This window comes from Emydura macquarii, unplaced genomic scaffold (genome assembly GCF_026122565.2).
Source record: "Emydura macquarii macquarii isolate MOO-44397 ecotype Brisbane River unplaced genomic scaffold, CSIRO-AGI_Emac_v2 contig_3348, whole genome shotgun sequence".
Taxonomy (NCBI): Eukaryota; Metazoa; Chordata; order Testudines; family Chelidae; genus Emydura; species Emydura macquarii.
In genome coordinates this window covers 5787111-5805790 of record NW_027133485.1, presented here as the reverse complement: position 1 = coordinate 5805790, position 18680 = coordinate 5787111, and the positions used below count along the sequence as shown (strand labels likewise).

At 44.9% G+C, this 18680-nt stretch overlaps 1 protein-coding gene across 1 annotated transcript; it reads left to right on the top strand.

Moving 5' to 3' along the window:
• Positions 1 to 343: 343 nt before the first annotated feature.
• HDAC1 (histone deacetylase 1) lies at positions 344 to 18466 on the top strand. The gene is made up of 14 exons (XM_067533927.1): positions 344 to 494; positions 4234 to 4346; positions 4888 to 5005; positions 8662 to 8736; positions 9486 to 9624; positions 10269 to 10410; positions 12089 to 12181; positions 12481 to 12589; positions 12773 to 12913; positions 13404 to 13512; positions 13643 to 13773; positions 14374 to 14517; positions 16188 to 16236; positions 16626 to 18466. Exons 1-14 carry the CDS (start codon positions 446 to 448, stop codon positions 16651 to 16653), a joined length of 1440 nt encoding a protein of 479 aa, XP_067390028.1. The 5' UTR covers positions 344 to 445; the 3' UTR covers positions 16654 to 18466.
• Positions 18467 to 18680: the final 214 nt, after the last annotated feature.

Here is an 18680-nt window from a genome sequence, read left to right as displayed (position 1 = left end):
AAGTGGTTCAGTCCAGTCAGCCCACTTCCCCTCCTATGGGAATGGTACACGCCTGTCTGATCCCTTCCCCATTCTCTGAGGAATGGTACGTTCCTATCTTTACCTCCCCCTCTTCCCCCCGGGAATGGTAAACTCCTGTCTGACCAGAACCCCATTCTTCGGGAGTGGTACAGTCCTGCCAACCCGTTCCGCCTTTACTCCCCCTTTTCTGGGAATGGTACAGGCTACAGTCCAGGAACACTTGCGCTCAACCTACCTTGCTAATTCCACCGCCCCGCCCTACCTGGCTTCTCATTGGCTCTCCCGAAGGAAGTGGGTACAAGCCACTCCCCGATAGGCCTGCTGCCCCGCAGGGGCGGGAGGAGCTGCGCTCGCGGGGTGCTTGGCCCCCGGGGCGGGTTCGGTTGCGCTGCGGGAGGGTTTGGTGCAGTCGGGAGGTAGGAAAATGGCGCTGACACAGGGGACCAAGCGGAAAGTCTGCTACTACTACGATGGTGAGAGCCGGGCGGGGCGGCGAGCGGGCCTGAGGGGGGAGCAGGAGGCCGCTGGGCGAGCGGGGGGGAGGGGCGCTGGGGGGTGAGGAGAGGGGTGCTGGGGAAGAGCTGGCGGCGGGGGGGAGGCACGGGTGGGGGGAGGGGCGCTGGGGGGTGAGGAGGGGGTGCTGAGGAAGAGCTGGAGGCGGGGGGCGCTGGGGAAGGGTCTGGGAGGGTAAGGAGGGTGGCGCTGAGGAAGGGCCGGGGGGCGCTGGGGGAAGGCTGGGGAGAGGAGGAGGAGGAGGAGGGGGGTGCTGGGGAAGAGCCGGGAGAATGAGGGGGCGCTGGGGGAGGGCTGGGGGGATGAGGAGGGGGTGCTGGGGAAGAGCTGGCGGCGGGGGCGTGCTGGGGGAAGGCCCTGGGGGTGAGGAGGGGGGCGCTGGGGAAGGGCCGGGGTTGGGGGGGGGCCACCCCCCGGGAGAGGTGTTAGAGGAAGTGATGCTATTGAAAACGCTTTGCTTTCCGAGCTGTCTGTGACCGGCGCCAGCGGCGGGTTCTTGGCTCCGCAGGTTTCTGTGTTTTGCACCAGGCTGGGGTTGGGCTGGGAGGTGGCTGTAGGGACTGGCTACGGGGAGCGATGCTTCGCCTTTATTTAATCCTTCCACGCTGGTTCCCCCAGAGGTTGGGTGTTCGCCCTGGTGCCCTGGCCAAATTCCAGCCGGGGTAGTTCCACTCCGCCTCCCTTTCTGCCTGTAGTTCAGTGGGAGACATGGCAATCGCCCAACTGCTGTGCTGGTTGGCTGTCCTACGCTGGTTGCCATGGTCCTTGCCAGCACGGGGTGTTTCTCAGCAGTGGGTGGTTTGTGGTCTTTCTTCCTAAAAGATGTTGTGTGAATATGTGCATCATCATATCTTTAATCCTTGTAGCCGAATAAATATTACTCTTCTCGTTGTCTTGTCGTGGGGTGGGAAGGTCCTGGTAGTGGTCATTTGGGCATCTTGGTGTTGATCGAAGTGCTCCGCTGCTTCGGGTGTCTGTCGGGGTTTTTTCATCTCTTCAGTATAGTGACTTGTGACACTAGGCTCTGGTTCCAAAATGAGATCTACCCCTGCGTGCATACAGTGCCCCGTTGATTTAAGTGGAGTGTTAGATGGCGGTCTACCCAGCAAAAGATTGTGACCTTAGTTTGGCCAGTTGCCTTGATATTGCAAGTCTGACTTTCGCCATGCCATCCTTCTAACTTCCATTGCCACGAATAGCTGATCTGTGCACATTGGATATAAAATCAAAATATTGGTCACCCATCAGTGCCACATTAATGCCCTCTGGTTAGACTTGATGCATCCTTCAGGGTCCCTGGAAATATTGGTTTCTGGTGATGATAGTTGTAGGAATGCTGTACCTGTGTGAGTGACTGTCAGATGGTGAATGAAAGCTCTGTCTGAGGGTCCGGAGTGCCCCTTGGTTCTGGGGAGAGACAGTTTTCACACAGGTACTCACACAGGCGTGATCAGTGATGAACTAGGGTTTTGTCTTCACAGACACAAAGGTGGTGGCTGTTTTGGCACTTGTAGTTTTTATTACAAGATAGTTGAGAGGTCAGCACTATAACTGCCCCACACCCTGCCCCATGCTTGACCTCACAGTAAAACTATGGTGCCTTGTCTCCAGTGTGTTCTTATAGTACCATAGCTAATGCCTGTTAGTGATAAAAACACATTTTTTGGTTCGTGAATACATAGACTAGGATGCTGGTGGAATCCAGCTTGTGATCGTGTTTTAGGGTACATCTACACAGCAAAAAAAAAAAAGGTGTGCTCTTAATTTAGTTTAATCTGAGCTAGGTGATTTGGGTTAAAATGGCAGTGAAGACATGGCAACTGTGCAGCTCAGGTTCAACCCCAGGCTCCCCATAGGCTTTAACTTGAGTCCCTAGCCCGACTTTAAACAGAGTTTCCATGTCTTCACTGCTATTTTAACCTGATTTAGCTTACCCAAATTAAGAACACCTTTTTTTGCAGTGTAGACTTACAGCCTTGACTGTACTGTACTTGCAGTGTAGACATACAGTGTAGCCTTAGAGGTTGCTGATATTCCCACGACCTATTAAAAGAGAGCTGGTAAATAACTTGGTTTAGCAAAATAAACCTCAAGATCGGCTGGTCAGTTCAAACCGTTTGCACTTGACACTGCATTTCATTGGCAGTGGGGGGTGGAAGGCAAATTACCATTCTCTTCTGGGTTGTTGTTAATTTGCTATTTAGAAGGTTCTGGCTGCCAGATGATTCCCTAGTTAGGCACAGCTTCCTCCTGTGGTTCTTTCAGGCCTTGTTAGCGTTTGGAATTAATAATAATTTTCAGCATTGGTATAGCTGCAATAGTGCAAAGTCCTATTGTAGACAAGGAAAGCTGCAGTCCACCCCAGTTTCAAGCACAGTTAAACTCCACCCGTGGAAATTGTGGTTTTTCTCTGTCTACACTAGGGAAGGTATAGAAAAGGCTTCTGTGTCTGCAGGGGCAGTGAAAATTACTCCTGAGTGTTGAGATCTGTGATGAAACATATGATGATAATACTCCCAACTGAGTAACTGGCTAGCCCAGATTGCCTGTCTTACCTCCTAGGGTGATTTGGGGTTGTGAAACTAGTTGAATTTTTTTGTCAGTGTTGAATGTGAATCACCCATATGATAGGCCTGTATGCACAGCCTGGTAAAGACTGATCAACCAAAATAATTGGAGCCATAACATATTAAGATTTTGTTTGTGTGCATTGCAGCCATTAGCTGTCTTAGCATCACAACACACATACACCTGTCCCTGTCAGTTCAGAAGTTATTGCCATTTTACAAATGAAGATGTTGAGACAGAGAGTCCAAGGGATTTGCCTGAGGCTATTAGGTGAGTCATTGTCTGAACTGGAGTTAGAAGTTGAGAGTTCCTGGCTCTGGTCCTGTGCTTAGGGCTACACAGTGGATTTTCTCAAGAAAACTTGTATCATCATTAAACACAGGAGAGTTAAAATTGGTCCTAATCATATGGAGATGACCCTAGAAGATTTCTAAGTTTAGGGCTATGTTTACATTGATGCCGCCGCCAGATCGATCTTTCAGGATCGATTGAGCGGTCAGTGAGACCCGCTCAATCGATCAGGAAGTCGACTAAGTCCACCCCCTCAAGTAGCATAGCGTTGAGTCGACGGGAACAGCGTAGTGTGAACAGTGCGCAGAAGGGAAGCTGAGCAATCGACGTCAGTTATGAAAACTACTCTGCGTAGTTTGCGTAACTCCTGTCGACTGCCGCCGAATCGCGCGGTCAGTGTGAACCAGCCCTAGGAGTTGATACCATTAAGGGACAATTATGTGCTCCTGCCTCACAGAAGCTGAAGCCTTTTCATTTTAGCTTTTGTACATGGTGGGATCTCTCTATTCATGGTACAACCTCGATGAACCAAACCTCAATGATTTGCAAGTGTCATGTTCCCCAACATCTGTTAACTGCACTGAAAACTTACTTGGTTTTCCAAGACACCAATTATCCAAGCTCGCTCAGTCTCCCGTGAAACTTTGATAGCATTGGTCTGAATTTGGAAAAGAGGTGGTGGGGTGGGGAATCTATTGCTGTAGAACAGAGAAAATGGCAAAAAATAAAGGTCAGATAGGACTGTATTAGAGCTGGCTCCTGTCATCTTCCTCTGAAATGATGCTGCTCAGAGGAGAAAATGTTCTTTTTCCACTATAATCAAATGCCTTTCACTCTCAGGGGATGTTGGAAACTACTATTATGGCCAGGGCCATCCAATGAAACCCCACAGGATCCGAATGACCCACAACCTGCTGTTGAACTACGGCCTTTACAGAAAAATGGAGATATATGTAAGTATAGACACAAACATGGAGAGAGAAGTAGGACGCTTGTATGGAGGGGCTGAATCCACATCCTGAGCTGTCACTGTATTGCAGTGGTACAGGGTCTTCATGCTGACTCTCATATGTTTTATTGGGAACTTCTGGAGGAGCAAGAGGGAGAAAACCAGTTGGAAAAGATTCCTGGGGAATAGCCAAGGGCAGGGTAAAGGTAATTGAAAGATTGTTGTTGCATTTAAGACTTCCACTGGTTTTGTGTTTTGCATGGGTGTTCCTTGTTTTGTTTCAAAGTTCAGGTAATCTATCTATAGAAAATGGGAAATGTTTTTCTCCTATACCTTGACTGTTTCTTATGCCTAGGCATATAATAAAAAGCCCCAAGCTCCTATTGTAACATTCCTGTTTCTCTTAGAAAGTAGACTTATTTTTGCTTTCATAACAGTGGCTTTAGCTGCTGCTACTCCTGAGAGTAAATTTGGGATTGAAAGCAGGCCTTGGAGAGGGAGAAGGAGATCTATCAAATAAACATTGTTTTGTTCTCTCCTTACAGCGTCCCCACAAGGCAAATGCAGATGAAATGACCAAGTACCATAGTGATGACTACATTAAATTTCTGAGATCTATTCGCCCTGATAACATGTCTGAGTACAGCAAGCAGATGCAGAGATGTAAGCTATGCGTATGATACTGCAGTTTCTAACCCGAATAGCCTTAGTCCTGGGAACCCTGATTAGATTTTAGAGCTCATGGTCAAAAGAGTAGGGAGAATCTTAAGAAGTTTGTCTCTTCTTTTTTTATTTCCATGTTCACGTAACAAATTAGATTTTTTTTTTTTGCCTGAGTTCATCACTATTTAAATTGTTAAAACATTTTGATACTAAATCCTTCGATATGGTTCTGTCCCTGATTCATCTGATCTTAAGTGGGGTGGAAGCTCTTTGGTGTTCTTTTCTAGCTTATAAACAGAATAGTGTGCCATACCTGTGCTGCAGGTATTCTGCATAAGCAACAGTTAACATAGGGTTCTGGAGTTGTTAATAATGGTGACATTCTGAGGACCAACTTTAACAGAGAGATTGGGAGGATTTTATGAAGCAGGGGTACCATAGTTGCCCAGAGCATGGTAAATATGCAGAGAGCAGGTGATCTGGAATCACTTTATTTTAGAATCTGTAGATCTATATAATAGTTTCATAATCTAGAACCACCACTGTCACTATTTCCTGTTGTAATAGGAAGTATGTGCTTGGGAGCTGTCTTACTTTTAGGGCTATTTCTAGAGTTCTGTGGAACTCGTGTCTTTACCTGTATAAAATCACAAACCATTTTATCAGTCAACTTAAAAAAACCTGGCTCCTTAAATTCTGGACATCACAATTTGTCCATTCTGGCTAAGATTTAGATCCTGCAAGCCCTGAATTCAAATTGACTTCAGATGAAGTTGTGTGCACTGAGGGCTTTCAGGACCAGGCCCTAAGCGCTGAAAGTGGTGTTAGTTTCAGTTCTGATGTCATACTCAATAGGCAGTTTCATCTGTGTTATGCCGGATGTTGGATGAAATTATTTAATAGTCACTTCTGGCCTTAAAAATCTATGAATTTGAGGATATTCTTTTTCCATGTGGAAAAATCTTTTGCAGCTTTAAAGTTATAGAATCTTAAATACTTTTTCTGACTTTCTGCAGTTCTGTGCTGACATTTTTCAACAATTAATAGGTAGTGAACTATAGTGTCTGGCTGACTTGTACAAATAAAATTGCCAGGAGTTCACTAAAAACAGTATATTGGGTGTCTGCACTCTTTATTTCTGAAATCTGTAGAATTACTGCCCCATGGGGTTTAGTTTTATGAAGTGCATATGTAATCCCCTGTTAACTCTCTTGGAAGAGTTATGGTCTAGAGGGTGAATTATATGTACTGTTAAACTACTGTGAGCAAAAATGCACACAGTATTTAGGCACCTGAGTGTAACAACTAAAGAAATGAGTAAGATGTGCCATGAGTAATGTATACCAAAGTACTTCCTGTGGTAAATAATAGGCCTGAATATATTAACGTACATATTTACACAAACCTGACTGCTTATCCCTGGGACTCTAATGGCTTTCAAACACCCACACTGGTCTCCCTCTGGTTTCTGTACTGTACTTCCAAGAAAGAGTTTTACTTTAAGGAAATTAAATGTGAAAAATTTTCAGTACATGTGGAAGTGAGACAAAAGCCAAGCCATTCATAATTCCACCCAATGTCCCCTTTCCTTAGCAGGGCTTGCAAAATATATCACCACCACCTAGCCAGAGGACTAACCCTATGAGCCAGAAATAGAGATTACAAATGCAGGTGATGGGGCCCCACCCCCTAAGTGCAAGGACAGTACCTGGTGAGGCGCCTAGTCTCCTTTCTGTTCCTAGCTGTTGAGAAAGGGGTTTGGGGAGGACGGGGACTACTGGGATTTCAACAAGGATGCTATCGTGCCAAGCATGGGAGCCCCCATGATTGGCATGAGTGGCAGTGTGTCCTAGTGGGTAGAGTTCTGGACTGGGACACGTGGGTTCTATTCCTGGCTATGCCACTGGCTTGCTGGGTGACCTTGGGCAAGTCACTTTGCCATTCTGTGCTATACTGATCCCCTTTGTAAAGTGCTCTGAGGTCTATTGAGGAAAAGTGCTATGTAAGAGAGAGGTATTATTATATTGGGCTCTGACTAGTGGATGTCTCATAAATATGAAGCTCCTGACCCTGCTCTAGCTGTTGGAAAGGAGCGAGGACTTTGTTTCTCTTCCCCATCCAGAGCCACGTATTGCTGTAAAAGGCTGATCTCCACTACTGTAACCCTCCCCCAGCCCTCCTGGCTGCTTAGGTCTCCAGATAAATGAATAAATCCACCATTTGCTTCTGCTTTTGCAGAGGGCCATATCTTTGACAAGCAGCAGCAGAGTCACACTTTCGAAAATTGTCAGTTTTGCTGCTGCCTACGAGATTCTAAACGGTAGCAGTGATACTGAACGGTCTCGTTAATCTGTCCATTGATGCCCTGTCGTCTGTCTGAAGAGTCAAGAAGATTATACTGCAGCCATAAGGACTAGTAATTTAATTTGTTGTAATGAGAAGCTTACTTTCTGCAGAAACAGATGACTTAGACCTCCCACTTGCTAGGAATAGCTTCCCAAACATCTGATGAGTGAGCTATTCAACCCATCTACTTACTATGTCCCACTGAAACAGTTGTACAGACTGGAACACTTCAATTTTGACTCTTCTGATTTGTACAATCCATAAGAAATGAGTTCCATTTCAGTCTGGAGACTACTTAAACTTGCTCGTTTGACTGTACTGTCTCCAAGCACTGTTTTTCTCTATCCTTTTTGGAAGCTAAGAATTGCATGAAGGCAGCATTTCTCATGCTGGGAGAACTCAAGCTAGCCTGGTCCCACCTCTTTAAGTACAATGGGAAACATTCAACTCAACTTTGTTGCAAAACATAGGGTTTGGGGTGTGTTTGTGTGTTTTTTGTTTTTTTTTTTGTAAAAACACCAGGTTTGCAAAACCTAGGCCCAATGAAACTTTTTAAAATAGAGATAAACATTTGTAATAGGAAAAATTCTTCGGAAATAAATAGTTTCCCTGCAGTGTTTCCAACCCACACACGCTACAGCACTGAGAACCTAGAAAAATTGTTTGTGCATCTCATATCTTGGATTAAACAAAGTACATGAACAGCATACCTCATGGAGAAACAAATTGAATTTTTGAAATGTTCAGTCTTGATAATCTAAGCTGATATTAGTATGTATGAAGGAAACCTGTTTACAATGTGTGAGTTTTAAACTGATAGTGTCCCAACTCATTTTCTAACACAACTGAAAATCAGGTTCTGTTGTAGTTTATTCCGCTAGGTGGTGCAACTCTAGTGTAAATCCAACCTGCGTGTGAAATGCTGGTTTCATTCTTTAGTCTCTTCTCAAAGTGAATCATCGAACTTGCACTTATAGCATCTCTATATCAACAGAAAGCTTTTATAATCTTAAGTGCAGATTCTGTCCTTTCATATGAGCTGTCACAGTAATAGCAGTGGGCTGAGCAAAGATTGAAGGGAAGGTTGCACAACTGTCTATTGATATAAAGAAGTCTTTAGTGAAGGGATGATTGTCTATTAGTCAGCTGAACATTTTATGTATTATATATGTGTAAATTACATATGTGATGCTAAAATATTTGATGCTCTACTACCTCTGTTTATGTCCTCAAATTAGATTTAAAGCATAAACTTTGCCTTTTGTAGGCAGGCTTGTCCTGCTAACATTTATTTCTCTTCCTTTTTCAAGTCAATGTTGGGGAAGATTGCCCTGTGTTTGATGGGTTGTTTGAGTTTTGTCAGCTGTCTGCAGGAGGCTCTGTTGGTAAGCACAAGAGTCCTACGTTCTTTGTCTTTTTAGGAGAATGCCTACAGAATTGCTATGTCAGAAAATAAACTTGATGAAGATTCTTCTAGATTCCTTACAATAATTGGGCTGAGATGTTCTGATCGTTCTCAAGCCCCGATGTATTGGAATGAGATTTGTTGGTGGTTGATACCACACAAAGTTGCGCTGAAGTCAGTGTGCAGGCCGTGGGTTTTGTGGGAGATCCCTTTGCCTAGTTATATGTACAGAGAACTAAACAAACCTATCTGTGTGCATGAGATAAAACCATCCACAAAAGGTTTCTCTTCAGGAAACTGATAAATAAAACTAAACTGTACTTTAATTGTGACTCGAACTAGCAAGAGCTAGAGAGCTGAGGGCCTGATTTTGAACCAGGCTCCCCACTTACGTTCTGAACTACAGGTGAAAAATGGGAACAAGATGGTACTGCAAAAATAGAGGCTGGATCTGAGAAGCAGGTCCCCTCCCAGCACCTTTACATTACACTGATCTCTCTTCTACAGAGAGATTACAGTAGTATCGCCCTTTAGCTGTGATTCTTCTACCTCACTGGTTTCTCTGAGAAACCCAGGGTTGTTTAAACCTTTGATATTTGTACTGTTACTCACACCCAGGCATGTGGGGTTATACGTGACCCCATGGAGCATGCTGCCTCTGTGTTCTCCAGAGTCTCAGGTCTCTGTTCGGTCTTTCGTGCTAATATTCTGCAATTCTTCTCCCTGCAGCCAGCGCTGTGAAGCTGAACAAGCAACAGACCGATATTGCTGTGAATTGGGCAGGAGGCCTTCACCACGCTAAGAAATCGGAGGCTTCTGGCTTCTGTTATGTCAACGACATTGTCTTAGCCATCTTGGAGCTACTAAAGTACGCACAGTACTTCTTATCCCTTTTGTTTGTCCGTTCTTCTGCATTTTCCTGGGGTCCTTAGCACTTCCTTCCCAATTTGCTCTATTATCCTATTAGCTGTGTCTTTTCTGGGGAGGTCTTAATCAGACCTCTTTTTTGGATGCAGTGCCTTCTTTTCAGCAGGGGTTGCTGTTCTTATGGTGTGATGCAGTAGCTGAAAGACCTGGAACATTGTGTGATCGCTCTCAGGTGCTTCTTCCTTGGCACAAAAAAGTGGCACTCCTGTAATTTGTGTCCTGACGGTTACCATCCTGGTGACTTTTGGCATGAGACAGCTCTAAGTAGGAGGTTTGGATGTAAAATGTGCAATTCGCTGGTTGAGTCTAAATAAACCGAGTTGAAAATGCCTTCAAAGTTCAGTTGCTGCAGCAATAGCACTTTGATTTCCTCGGTGATTCTGTTCCGCTGCCAGCCAGTTCGAGGCATATGTCAGTGCTCTGCATCTGTTTTGCTTAGAGACTCTAGAAAGAGAGAGAGCTTGTTGGTAACCATATGGCCTGGGGATTAACACACAGTTCTTTGCTCTCCTCCCATTTGCTCTGCTGGTGAAAGCAATTTCCACCCTGAAGAAATGCAGAATTTTGACTCCCTTCTGATTCTAGGTACCACCAGAGGGTGCTGTATATAGACATTGATATTCATCACGGAGATGGCGTAGAGGAAGCCTTTTACACCACAGACCGTGTCATGACTGCATCCTTTCATAAGTATGGAGAATACTTCCCAGGAACAGGGGATCTGCGGGTGAGAATGGAGGGATTTAATTTGTTCCATCTATTCACTGCCCAACTAATTTCACTAAAATGCTGTTTCTGTATTCACTATTTAGATGGACTCTCAAAATGGCAGCCTTTGTTAATGGGAAATGTGTGAGATGACTGGCTTTGTTTTTGGAGTGGGTGCTTTGTCTTTGTGGTTATGTATCTATTATACAGTAACAATTTGCAGACATCAGTTGTCTGCTACTCTACAGCCTGGTAGTGTGGTTATGGTCTGAGAAGGGACTCTGAACATTGCATCTTAGTGGGCCATGTTTATTGGCAAACTGACTTTCACGTTCACCTTGTGGCCCTATTGCTTTGATCTGTCATGCCATGTAGGGTCTGGCCCCGCCAGTACCTGAATGGGAGACCTACAAAGGAGCACCTCCTGCTGCGTAAGTGTTACTGGTGATTCAGTAGGTGGTGGTCCTACCTCTGAGTTGGTGCTGAGCCTAATGGCTCATGCTGGGACATGGCTGTTGGGAGGTGCTATCTTTCAAATGAGACACAACTGAGTCCTGCCTACTTGTAGTCATTGACCATGCCATACTGCTCTTCTCAAGAGGTAAGGATGTCGCCCTTAGTGCCCTGGTCTGATACCGGTTAGGGTGATGGCATTCTCCTGACCTAAACTCCCCCTTGAGTTTTAGTTGGGTGTAGTATCATCACTACCTCTCCTAAGATGTTATGGGGTGATATATACTTGTAGGTAGCTGCCATGTTCTAGCCCAGATGTGGCCACACTACAGCAGTGAGTGAAATGATTCTCTTTTTGTAAAGAGCTTTGGTATGGTCGTGTGCTGTGAAGATAGAAGACATTTCATTTAAAAAAAACAAAAACAAAAACCAAAACTGGATGCCGGTAAGGTTCCTCCAACCGTCAATATTTGGGGGCATCCTGGTATACATAATTGCCTACAGTTATGAGTCTGGAACTGGAATCTTGACTGCTAGTTTTCTTGCTGCATAAGAGAATACAATCTGGCTTTTCCGCAGCGCTACTGGATCTGCACTGCATGCAGCTTTTACCAGCAGACTGTGCAGCTGAGAAGTCACAGGCCCAGAATGAGACAGTGGATGTCAGTAGGGATTGTTGCTTCCCATGTATCCTGTCACAGCAAGATGCTTTTGGTGTCTGTCCCTGGGATTGAACTTTCCAGGGCAAACATCATCATCATTCTCAGTAGAGCATCCTTGCTTGTGGAACCTGTTTCCTCTGAGAATCTGCTATTGTCTGGTAACTGGACCCCAGACAGGGCCCCACCTGTTTGGACTTTTTAATGACCCTCTCAGCGAGGCCCAAATTATATAGAATTTGTGACTCCAGTTGGACGGTAAATTGAATGTTGGACTAGTTGCTGAGGCAACTATCATTATGTCAGTAGAATTCCCAGGTGCTGTTTTACTCCCTTTGTTGACTATAACCTCACATGACCCTCTATTAGCTTTGTAATGTCTAGATTCATTAGTTGAATGCTAAGGCCAAATGTACCCACTTGCCCCTGGCTAATCCTCTGGAGTCATGCCCACTTACGCCAAGACTGAATTTGTCCCCAAGTGCCTTGTCGTGGATTCTGACAAACCTGGTGGAATCCCAGACTTGGTACATGGTATGTACGCTGGGGTTCTCTGGTAACCTTTCCTGTCTTTCACTCTAATAGGATATTGGTGCAGGCAAAGGCAAGTATTATGCTGTCAACTATCCTCTTCGTGATGGAATTGACGATGAGTCCTATGAGGCAATATTTAAGCCGGTAAGCCTCTCTTTTCTGAGTGAGTCTCTCTGGGATGCTGCTTTGTCTTTTTGTAGTGACTCTCTGCTGAGGGGAGATGCAATCCTGTGCTGTAAGGTTCCCTAGTTTTTGTTCCTGCTTGAACATTACAGCCGGTCACTTGTAGAATCTTCTCTGTAAGAGCTTCAATGTCACCCAATGGGGGGGGGGGAGACAACAGCCACTGAATCATCAGTTCCATATCAGCTGCTGACATGGATTTCATTGTATTGCTGTGACACCGTCCCAAGGGAGTGTGTGACAAGGGATTTCTTGTCCAGGTGATCTCTAAAGTGATGGAGACGTTCCAGCCTAGTGCAGTTGCCTTGCAGTGTGGATCGGATTCTCTGTCGGGGGACAGGTTGGGCTGCTTTAATCTGACCATCAAAGGTAATTTACGGTGCTTCTAGTGAAGCAGTCAAACCAGGGCTGTGGCCTTGAGGGAAGCTCAGACATGTAGAATACAGTGTCTGTTGGCACTTGCGACTGATGTAATCCCGGTGCTGGAAAGCTTGCTGTGCGGTGCAGTCACCCAGTGAGGCTGTGAACTTTCTCCCATTCCCTATGCTGCAGGTCATGCCAAGTGTGTGGAGTTCGTAAAGAGTTTTAACTTGCCTATGCTGATGCTGGGAGGGGGTGGCTACACAATCCGCAACGTGGCTCGATGCTGGACCTATGAGACTGCTGTGGCTTTGGACACAGAAATTCCAAATGGTAAGAGCCTCAGAGTGCCTTTATGTTGTACTGAGACGATGTGTCTAGTAATAGAGCTTGGGGGAAATTAAATCGCTCTGAGTAGGTGTAGGATGCCTGTAAAGGAGCCAGAGACACTTCACTAGCTACTGACTTTCATTGGGTTAGAGTTCTCTGATTCTCTGAGCAGCTGCTGCTGTGCACATGCTGTATTCTAGTGCCTCCTGAGAAACCATTTTTCCCTCTACAGTGCATGGCCCTGCCATTTCATTGAAACTAAAAGGCCTGTGGTCGGCACCCATGGGGTCAAAGCAATGAATAGTCTTTGGCCCACTGTCACAAAGTTCTGTTTTCTGGGCATCCCAGTTCAGCCCAGGAGAGCCCCAGTCACCCTCCAAGAGGAAACATTCACATTTGTTCTCAGAGCACATTAAAGTGCATGTGGTGTTTGCTGTTTCAATCCCAGTCCAGTAACCAATGAAGATTATTCTGTGTTCTAATCCTTCTGCAGAGCTTCCATATAATGACTACTTTGAATACTTTGGACCAGACTTTAAGCTCCACATCAGTCCTTCAAACATGACCAACCAGAACACCAATGAGTATCTTGAGAAGATTAAGTAAGTTTTCTCTCTTTCCCCCTAGCCAGATTGGTCCCTTACACCAGGGGCTAGTTTCTGTTAGTGCTCTTTAGATCACCAGGGTGTGGGGTTTGTTTTTTTTGTTTTTTGTTTTTTTTGCTGGCTGCAGGCAGCGACTGTTTGAGAATCTGCGCATGCTCCCTCATGCCCCGGGTGTCCAGATGCAGCCGATTCCTGAGGATGCTGTGCAGGAGGACAGTGGAGATGAAGATGAAGAGGATCCAGACAAACGCATTTCAAGTAGGTGCCTGGTTGCGAGTATAGGTTGCCTTGCCTGATCGCAGAGCATGCTGCTGCTGAGCCTTCCCTTGGTGAAGCAGTGTGTGCTAGATAACGACCTTAACGAAAGACTCTAGATTTAATAGTAGAGCTCGAACGATTGCCGAAGCCTCCTGTGGTGAAAGGACTGTCAAAACACTGGCACTGTCAGTTTATGCTGCCAGAAGACAGGCTCTCTGTTGTTCACCCTTTAACTGTGAAAACGCTAGCTTATATCCAAACTGTCTTATGTCCTTTGCGTCTGGGAGTCAGGTTTTTCCAGTGTGAAGTTAGTTAACCTGTTTGTGCTGGCAGCTCTAGACATCCTGCTGTAAACCTCATCCAAGGCGCATGTGTTTGTTACATTGAGAGATCCTAGGTCCTGACCTTGGCTGCTGAAAGTAGTTGGTTAAACGGCGACTCCAGTAGGATTGTTGTATTGCTGCACAGTTGTGAAATTTCTTGGCATGGTAGAGCGTTCCACATGTGCACATTCACTTTCCTAAATAAGTTTAATGCCTTACGGACCCCTGGTTAAAAGGCTCAGTGTGTTTGATGTAACCTTTCCCTCTTTGCTGTCAGTGCGCTCTGCTGATAAGAGAATAGCTTGCGATGAAGAATTCTCAGACTCTGAAGATGAGGGGGAAGGTGGTCGCAAAAATGTTGCCAATTTTAAGAAGGCCAAGCGTGTAAAAACAGAAGAGGAGGAGGAGGAAGAGAAGAAAGGTTGGTGTAAAACTGGAACTAGCAATGTTTTGGACTGCTCCCTAGAGCAGGTCCTATATACAGGACTCTGTAATGTGAGGGATGAGTAAAGCTGCGTTTTTGTTGCAGAAGTTATGTTCTGCGGTTCATCTTATAGGTTGCTGACTTTTGATGTGTGGGAGATGACATTTGAACCAGTTTCAATGGGAACCTTAAAGGAGCTGCCAGATTTAAACCAGGGTTGCATAGGAGGCTGGTAGAGAACAGGAGTTTAGCAACAACACCCCAGTGAGATATGGGACTGACCACAGTGCTAATAGTCTGGAAAGAGCATGTGGGTGTGGGGTCTTGTAATCTGGGAGCAACTGCTTTGGCAAGACAGCGCTTAAAGTGCGACCTGGCTTAACTAAGAACAAACAAATGTTGCCAGGTCTGTGGCCCCTTTTAACCCTCTCCATGCTCACATTTTTAGCACGGACTAACTGGGGTACTCTTCATGAGAGCTCTAATTTCACCGAGGCTGAGGAAGTTTCTTCTTTCCCCTGGCAAAAAAGACTCGCCTCTCTCCAACTCTATTTGTAGGTGGGTTTACCAAGGTCAGCTGTGGGCTGGAAACTAGTAAGTTCTGTGATCAAGTCACCATCTCAACTGTTACCACCAGGGTGGTGGGGGGGAGGAGAGGGCGAAGTATTATTTGGGCTTTGAGACCACATCTTTGATACTTCTGCGCTATTGCCCTCATTGCTCTGATCCAACAGCACTAATGACCCTGAGGCTTTAGGTATTTTGGGAAGGGATGGTACGAACATCTGACTCTTGTTCCTTGGGCATGTAGGCTTCATGATCCCAAACTCTTTCAAAATACCAGTGTCTAGCCACCTGCCCTAATTTCCTTTGCACTGGCTTGCCGCAGTGGGGCCCTCCTAGCGTCTCTTTCATCGATCAGGCATTGGTGACGGTTCTTTTTATTGGTAGAATGAGAGCAGTGCCGAGAGTCAGTGGCTAATCCACCTTTAACAAACCATGGGCTATGTGTCAGCAGTTGCAGCCGGAGCCACGCAAGGCTCTAGCCTATTCCACAGAGAAATGCACACATCACAAGCTTAGAATGGCGTGACTGTTAGTGGAGTCCTCCAAACAACTACGTTAAGGCTACAGTCTGAGCTGTATCATTGTGGGCTCCCTGAGATCAGGTATAAAATAACCCATTGTCAGATTTGCAAAAATCTGTCACTACCACCTAAAATCATTCTGCAGCTTAGATAACCTCAAACACAAGCTGTCTATGTCTCTGCTGGTCTCTTCTTTCGTATCTTGTTGCTGGGACAACTGTTGTAGTTACTGCAAAGATTTATCATTCAGATTGGATGATAATTGAATATGGAACTTCAAGGAGCAGCAAGTGGCTCAAAACAGGTTGCTGCCCCAGGTTATGGCTTCAAGTGTGGATACCTGGAGTTCCCCTGTCTGAAGCTGTGGTGCTGGCAGTTTGCAAACCCTGCACCACACATGCAGAATATGGCATTATTCTATGTTTTCTCTTTTCTGCTTGTAACTGTGAAAGTAACTGCCTCACCAGTGATTTCTAATGTAGTCGGACCTCCCTGACTGGTATCTGATTCTGCCAGCTGGTCCTGGTGAGTGGTTGCTATTTCTCTGCCTCTTGGCTATGTGGAATTTTTCTTTTCTAGAGGAGAAAGAAGAGGAAAAAGCCAAAGAGGAGAAAGTGGAGCCCAAAGGGTGAGACATACTTCTGAATTTCCCCCTCCCCACTTTAAGATGCAACGTGACTTAGGTGCCTGGGAGTTGAGCAGGATGGTTTGCTAGATGCTCCTTGTAGGTGACTGTTCCTGAGTTTCTCCATCTGTAAAGTGTAAGACCCTCTTCTGGTAAAGCACTTGGAGGTTCTTGGATGAAAGGTGCTAGATAAGTGCTTTAAAATATTTTGCAATGTTTGTAAAACTTCATTGTGTATATAACATAAGGACAGATATTAGTGCATGTGTTAGGACAGGACCTAAGAGTGAAACTTTTAACATGTTAGTCCAGTATTTTGCTACAGCTTGATCTCAATCTAATTCTTACTTGTCAGTTCCTTAACCACACGCTCTCTACTCTTGGTTCTACAGGGTAAAGGAAGAGACTAAATCGGCCTAAGATGACTGCAGCTAGACAATACCTTTCCGTACATAGTTATCATAAGTTTGCTTCTCTGGTAGCCTCCCATTCCACAGGATTTATATTTTATATGTTTCTGTATATATTTCTATATAAATATATAAATGACTTAAGAACTGTAAATTATTCCTTGCTGCATTCCGCTGAGAGCAGATGGGGAGGGTTCTGAGAAGTAGACAGACCTGCACTGCGCAGGATTAGCAACAGCGAAGTTTCACTCTTGCCCTCCACTGCCTCTTTGGTGTGCTTTTTAAAAATAATTTTCCTCTTCTCTACCCTCTCTTTGAAATAACAGCCCCTTGGAGAATGATGTTTTTTTTGTTTTGTTTTATTTTTTTTTAAGTAGAAATAGTATCTGACTTTCAGGTCAGGTGGAAATATGGCCATGAAACTTTGTGGGAGAACTTTTGAGTTCCCAACTTATGCCTGTGAGAGAAACTGCTCCTATGGTCTTCAGTCCAATTACACCATAGTAAGTAACTACAAGCTGGTGCCAGTTCTCAGGGTCAAATAGTGCAGTTCTTGAATCAAGTTGGCTATCTATCTGCAGTGGATTTGTGGAAGGTGGTGAAGCAGTTTGAAGATAAATCTGTAATCCTCTCTGGAGTATCAGACCAAGGAGCCCTGCTCTAAAGTATAGATGTGGATAGCACAAAATGAAAGCTGCCAGCTGACTGGCATTTTTAAATAAAACTTTCTAAGTGGATTCTTTTGAGTCCAAGTGAGTGTGGCAGTTTTATGCCTCTCGGATGAGAGAATTGCTCAAAAGAATATTTTTCTTCATATATCAAAACCCCTGTTGGGGGTGGAGAGAAGTGCATTACTGCCCATTGTCCTCCTATTTAGCTTTCCCTACTCCAACTACCCATGATTATATAATGTGTTGAGTGCTGATCTATGTCCTAGACTGAAACCACTACAGAAATCCCAAGTCATCTAAAGACCAGACTGGGAAGAGCCTAGTTGAAACTGTTTTGACAGTGTGGCACGTGCTGAAAATTCTCATCCGATGTGAAGCACAAATGTTTTTAGATATGACCTATCTCCTTGAAGTCTAGGCCAGTATGGGGAACCCTTTGAACCTGCAACTTGAGCTGCTCTCTTTGTAATGGAACAGCAGCACCCTGCCCCCCTACTCCCCCTTTCTCTTGAGAACAGAACTGGCCTTTACCTTGCCTCTCACTTCTCATAACTGATCATTGGATGAACTTTCTGTGAAATACTTCACTGAGCTCCAGCCTTCCAGTTCTGCCAGCAGCTTTCACTCACTGCTCTCCTTTCTCAGGGGTATATCTCTGTCCACTAGAGTATCTGTACCTCCCACAGAGCGCTGCTGATGGTTTCAACTCCAGAGTAATGCTGCTAACTTAACACAGGTTATTTTTAAATGTTTTATTTTTTTAAGTACTCTTCCACTCTCTTTAAACTGACTTTAGCTCCTCCTGCTCTTTGATGTTTATGTGAAGTGAGAAAGATCACTGTCTGTGTGTCTGGGGGGAAAATTTATTGTGGTTTTTTAAAAGATGCTTTTTATTTTGAATTTTGAAAATCTTTGTAATAAAACAGATGTTTCTATGTTGGTGCGAATTGTTACCCTTCTTTGTGGTAAAAGGGAGGGAGTCTACTTGTTTTGTAGTTGGCAGACTAGTGATCACAAAATAGTAGATCACTGTTGAAAAACTTCAGCAATTGAAATTAGAGGCTTTGTTTGATTGCTTAGTGTATCTGTATCCTTTGCCCTAATAGTAAGAGTGGTGAATGCATTGACCTATATTCGTTGTTTGAAGTCTATGCATTCGTAGCAGGACTGAATCTGCTCCTGAGGCTTACTCCTACTTTTGCTTACTTTACTTGCAGGGGCCTGTATGGGCTTTAAACACTTTTAAAAAAAAAAAAAAAAAAAAAAAAAATGGAAGGGAAGCATCTTAATTCTCCCAGCTGCCCCTTTACTGAATGGCTGGGTCCATCTGCCATGGTTTCTCCTTTTATCTCCCCCTGCCCTTGCA

Coding starts and splice junctions, on each gene's coding strand:
- HDAC1 (XM_067533927.1), top strand. CDS start 446: ATGGCGCTGACACAGGGGACCAAGCGGAAAGTCTGCTACTACTACGAT. Junction 4,347..4,887: donor ACAGAAAAATGGAGATATAT/GTAAGTATAGAC, acceptor CTCTCCTTACAG/CGTCCCCACAAGGCAAATGC. Junction 13,774..14,373: donor TCCAGACAAACGCATTTCAA/GTAGGTGCCTGG, acceptor CTTTGCTGTCAG/TGCGCTCTGCTGATAAGAGA.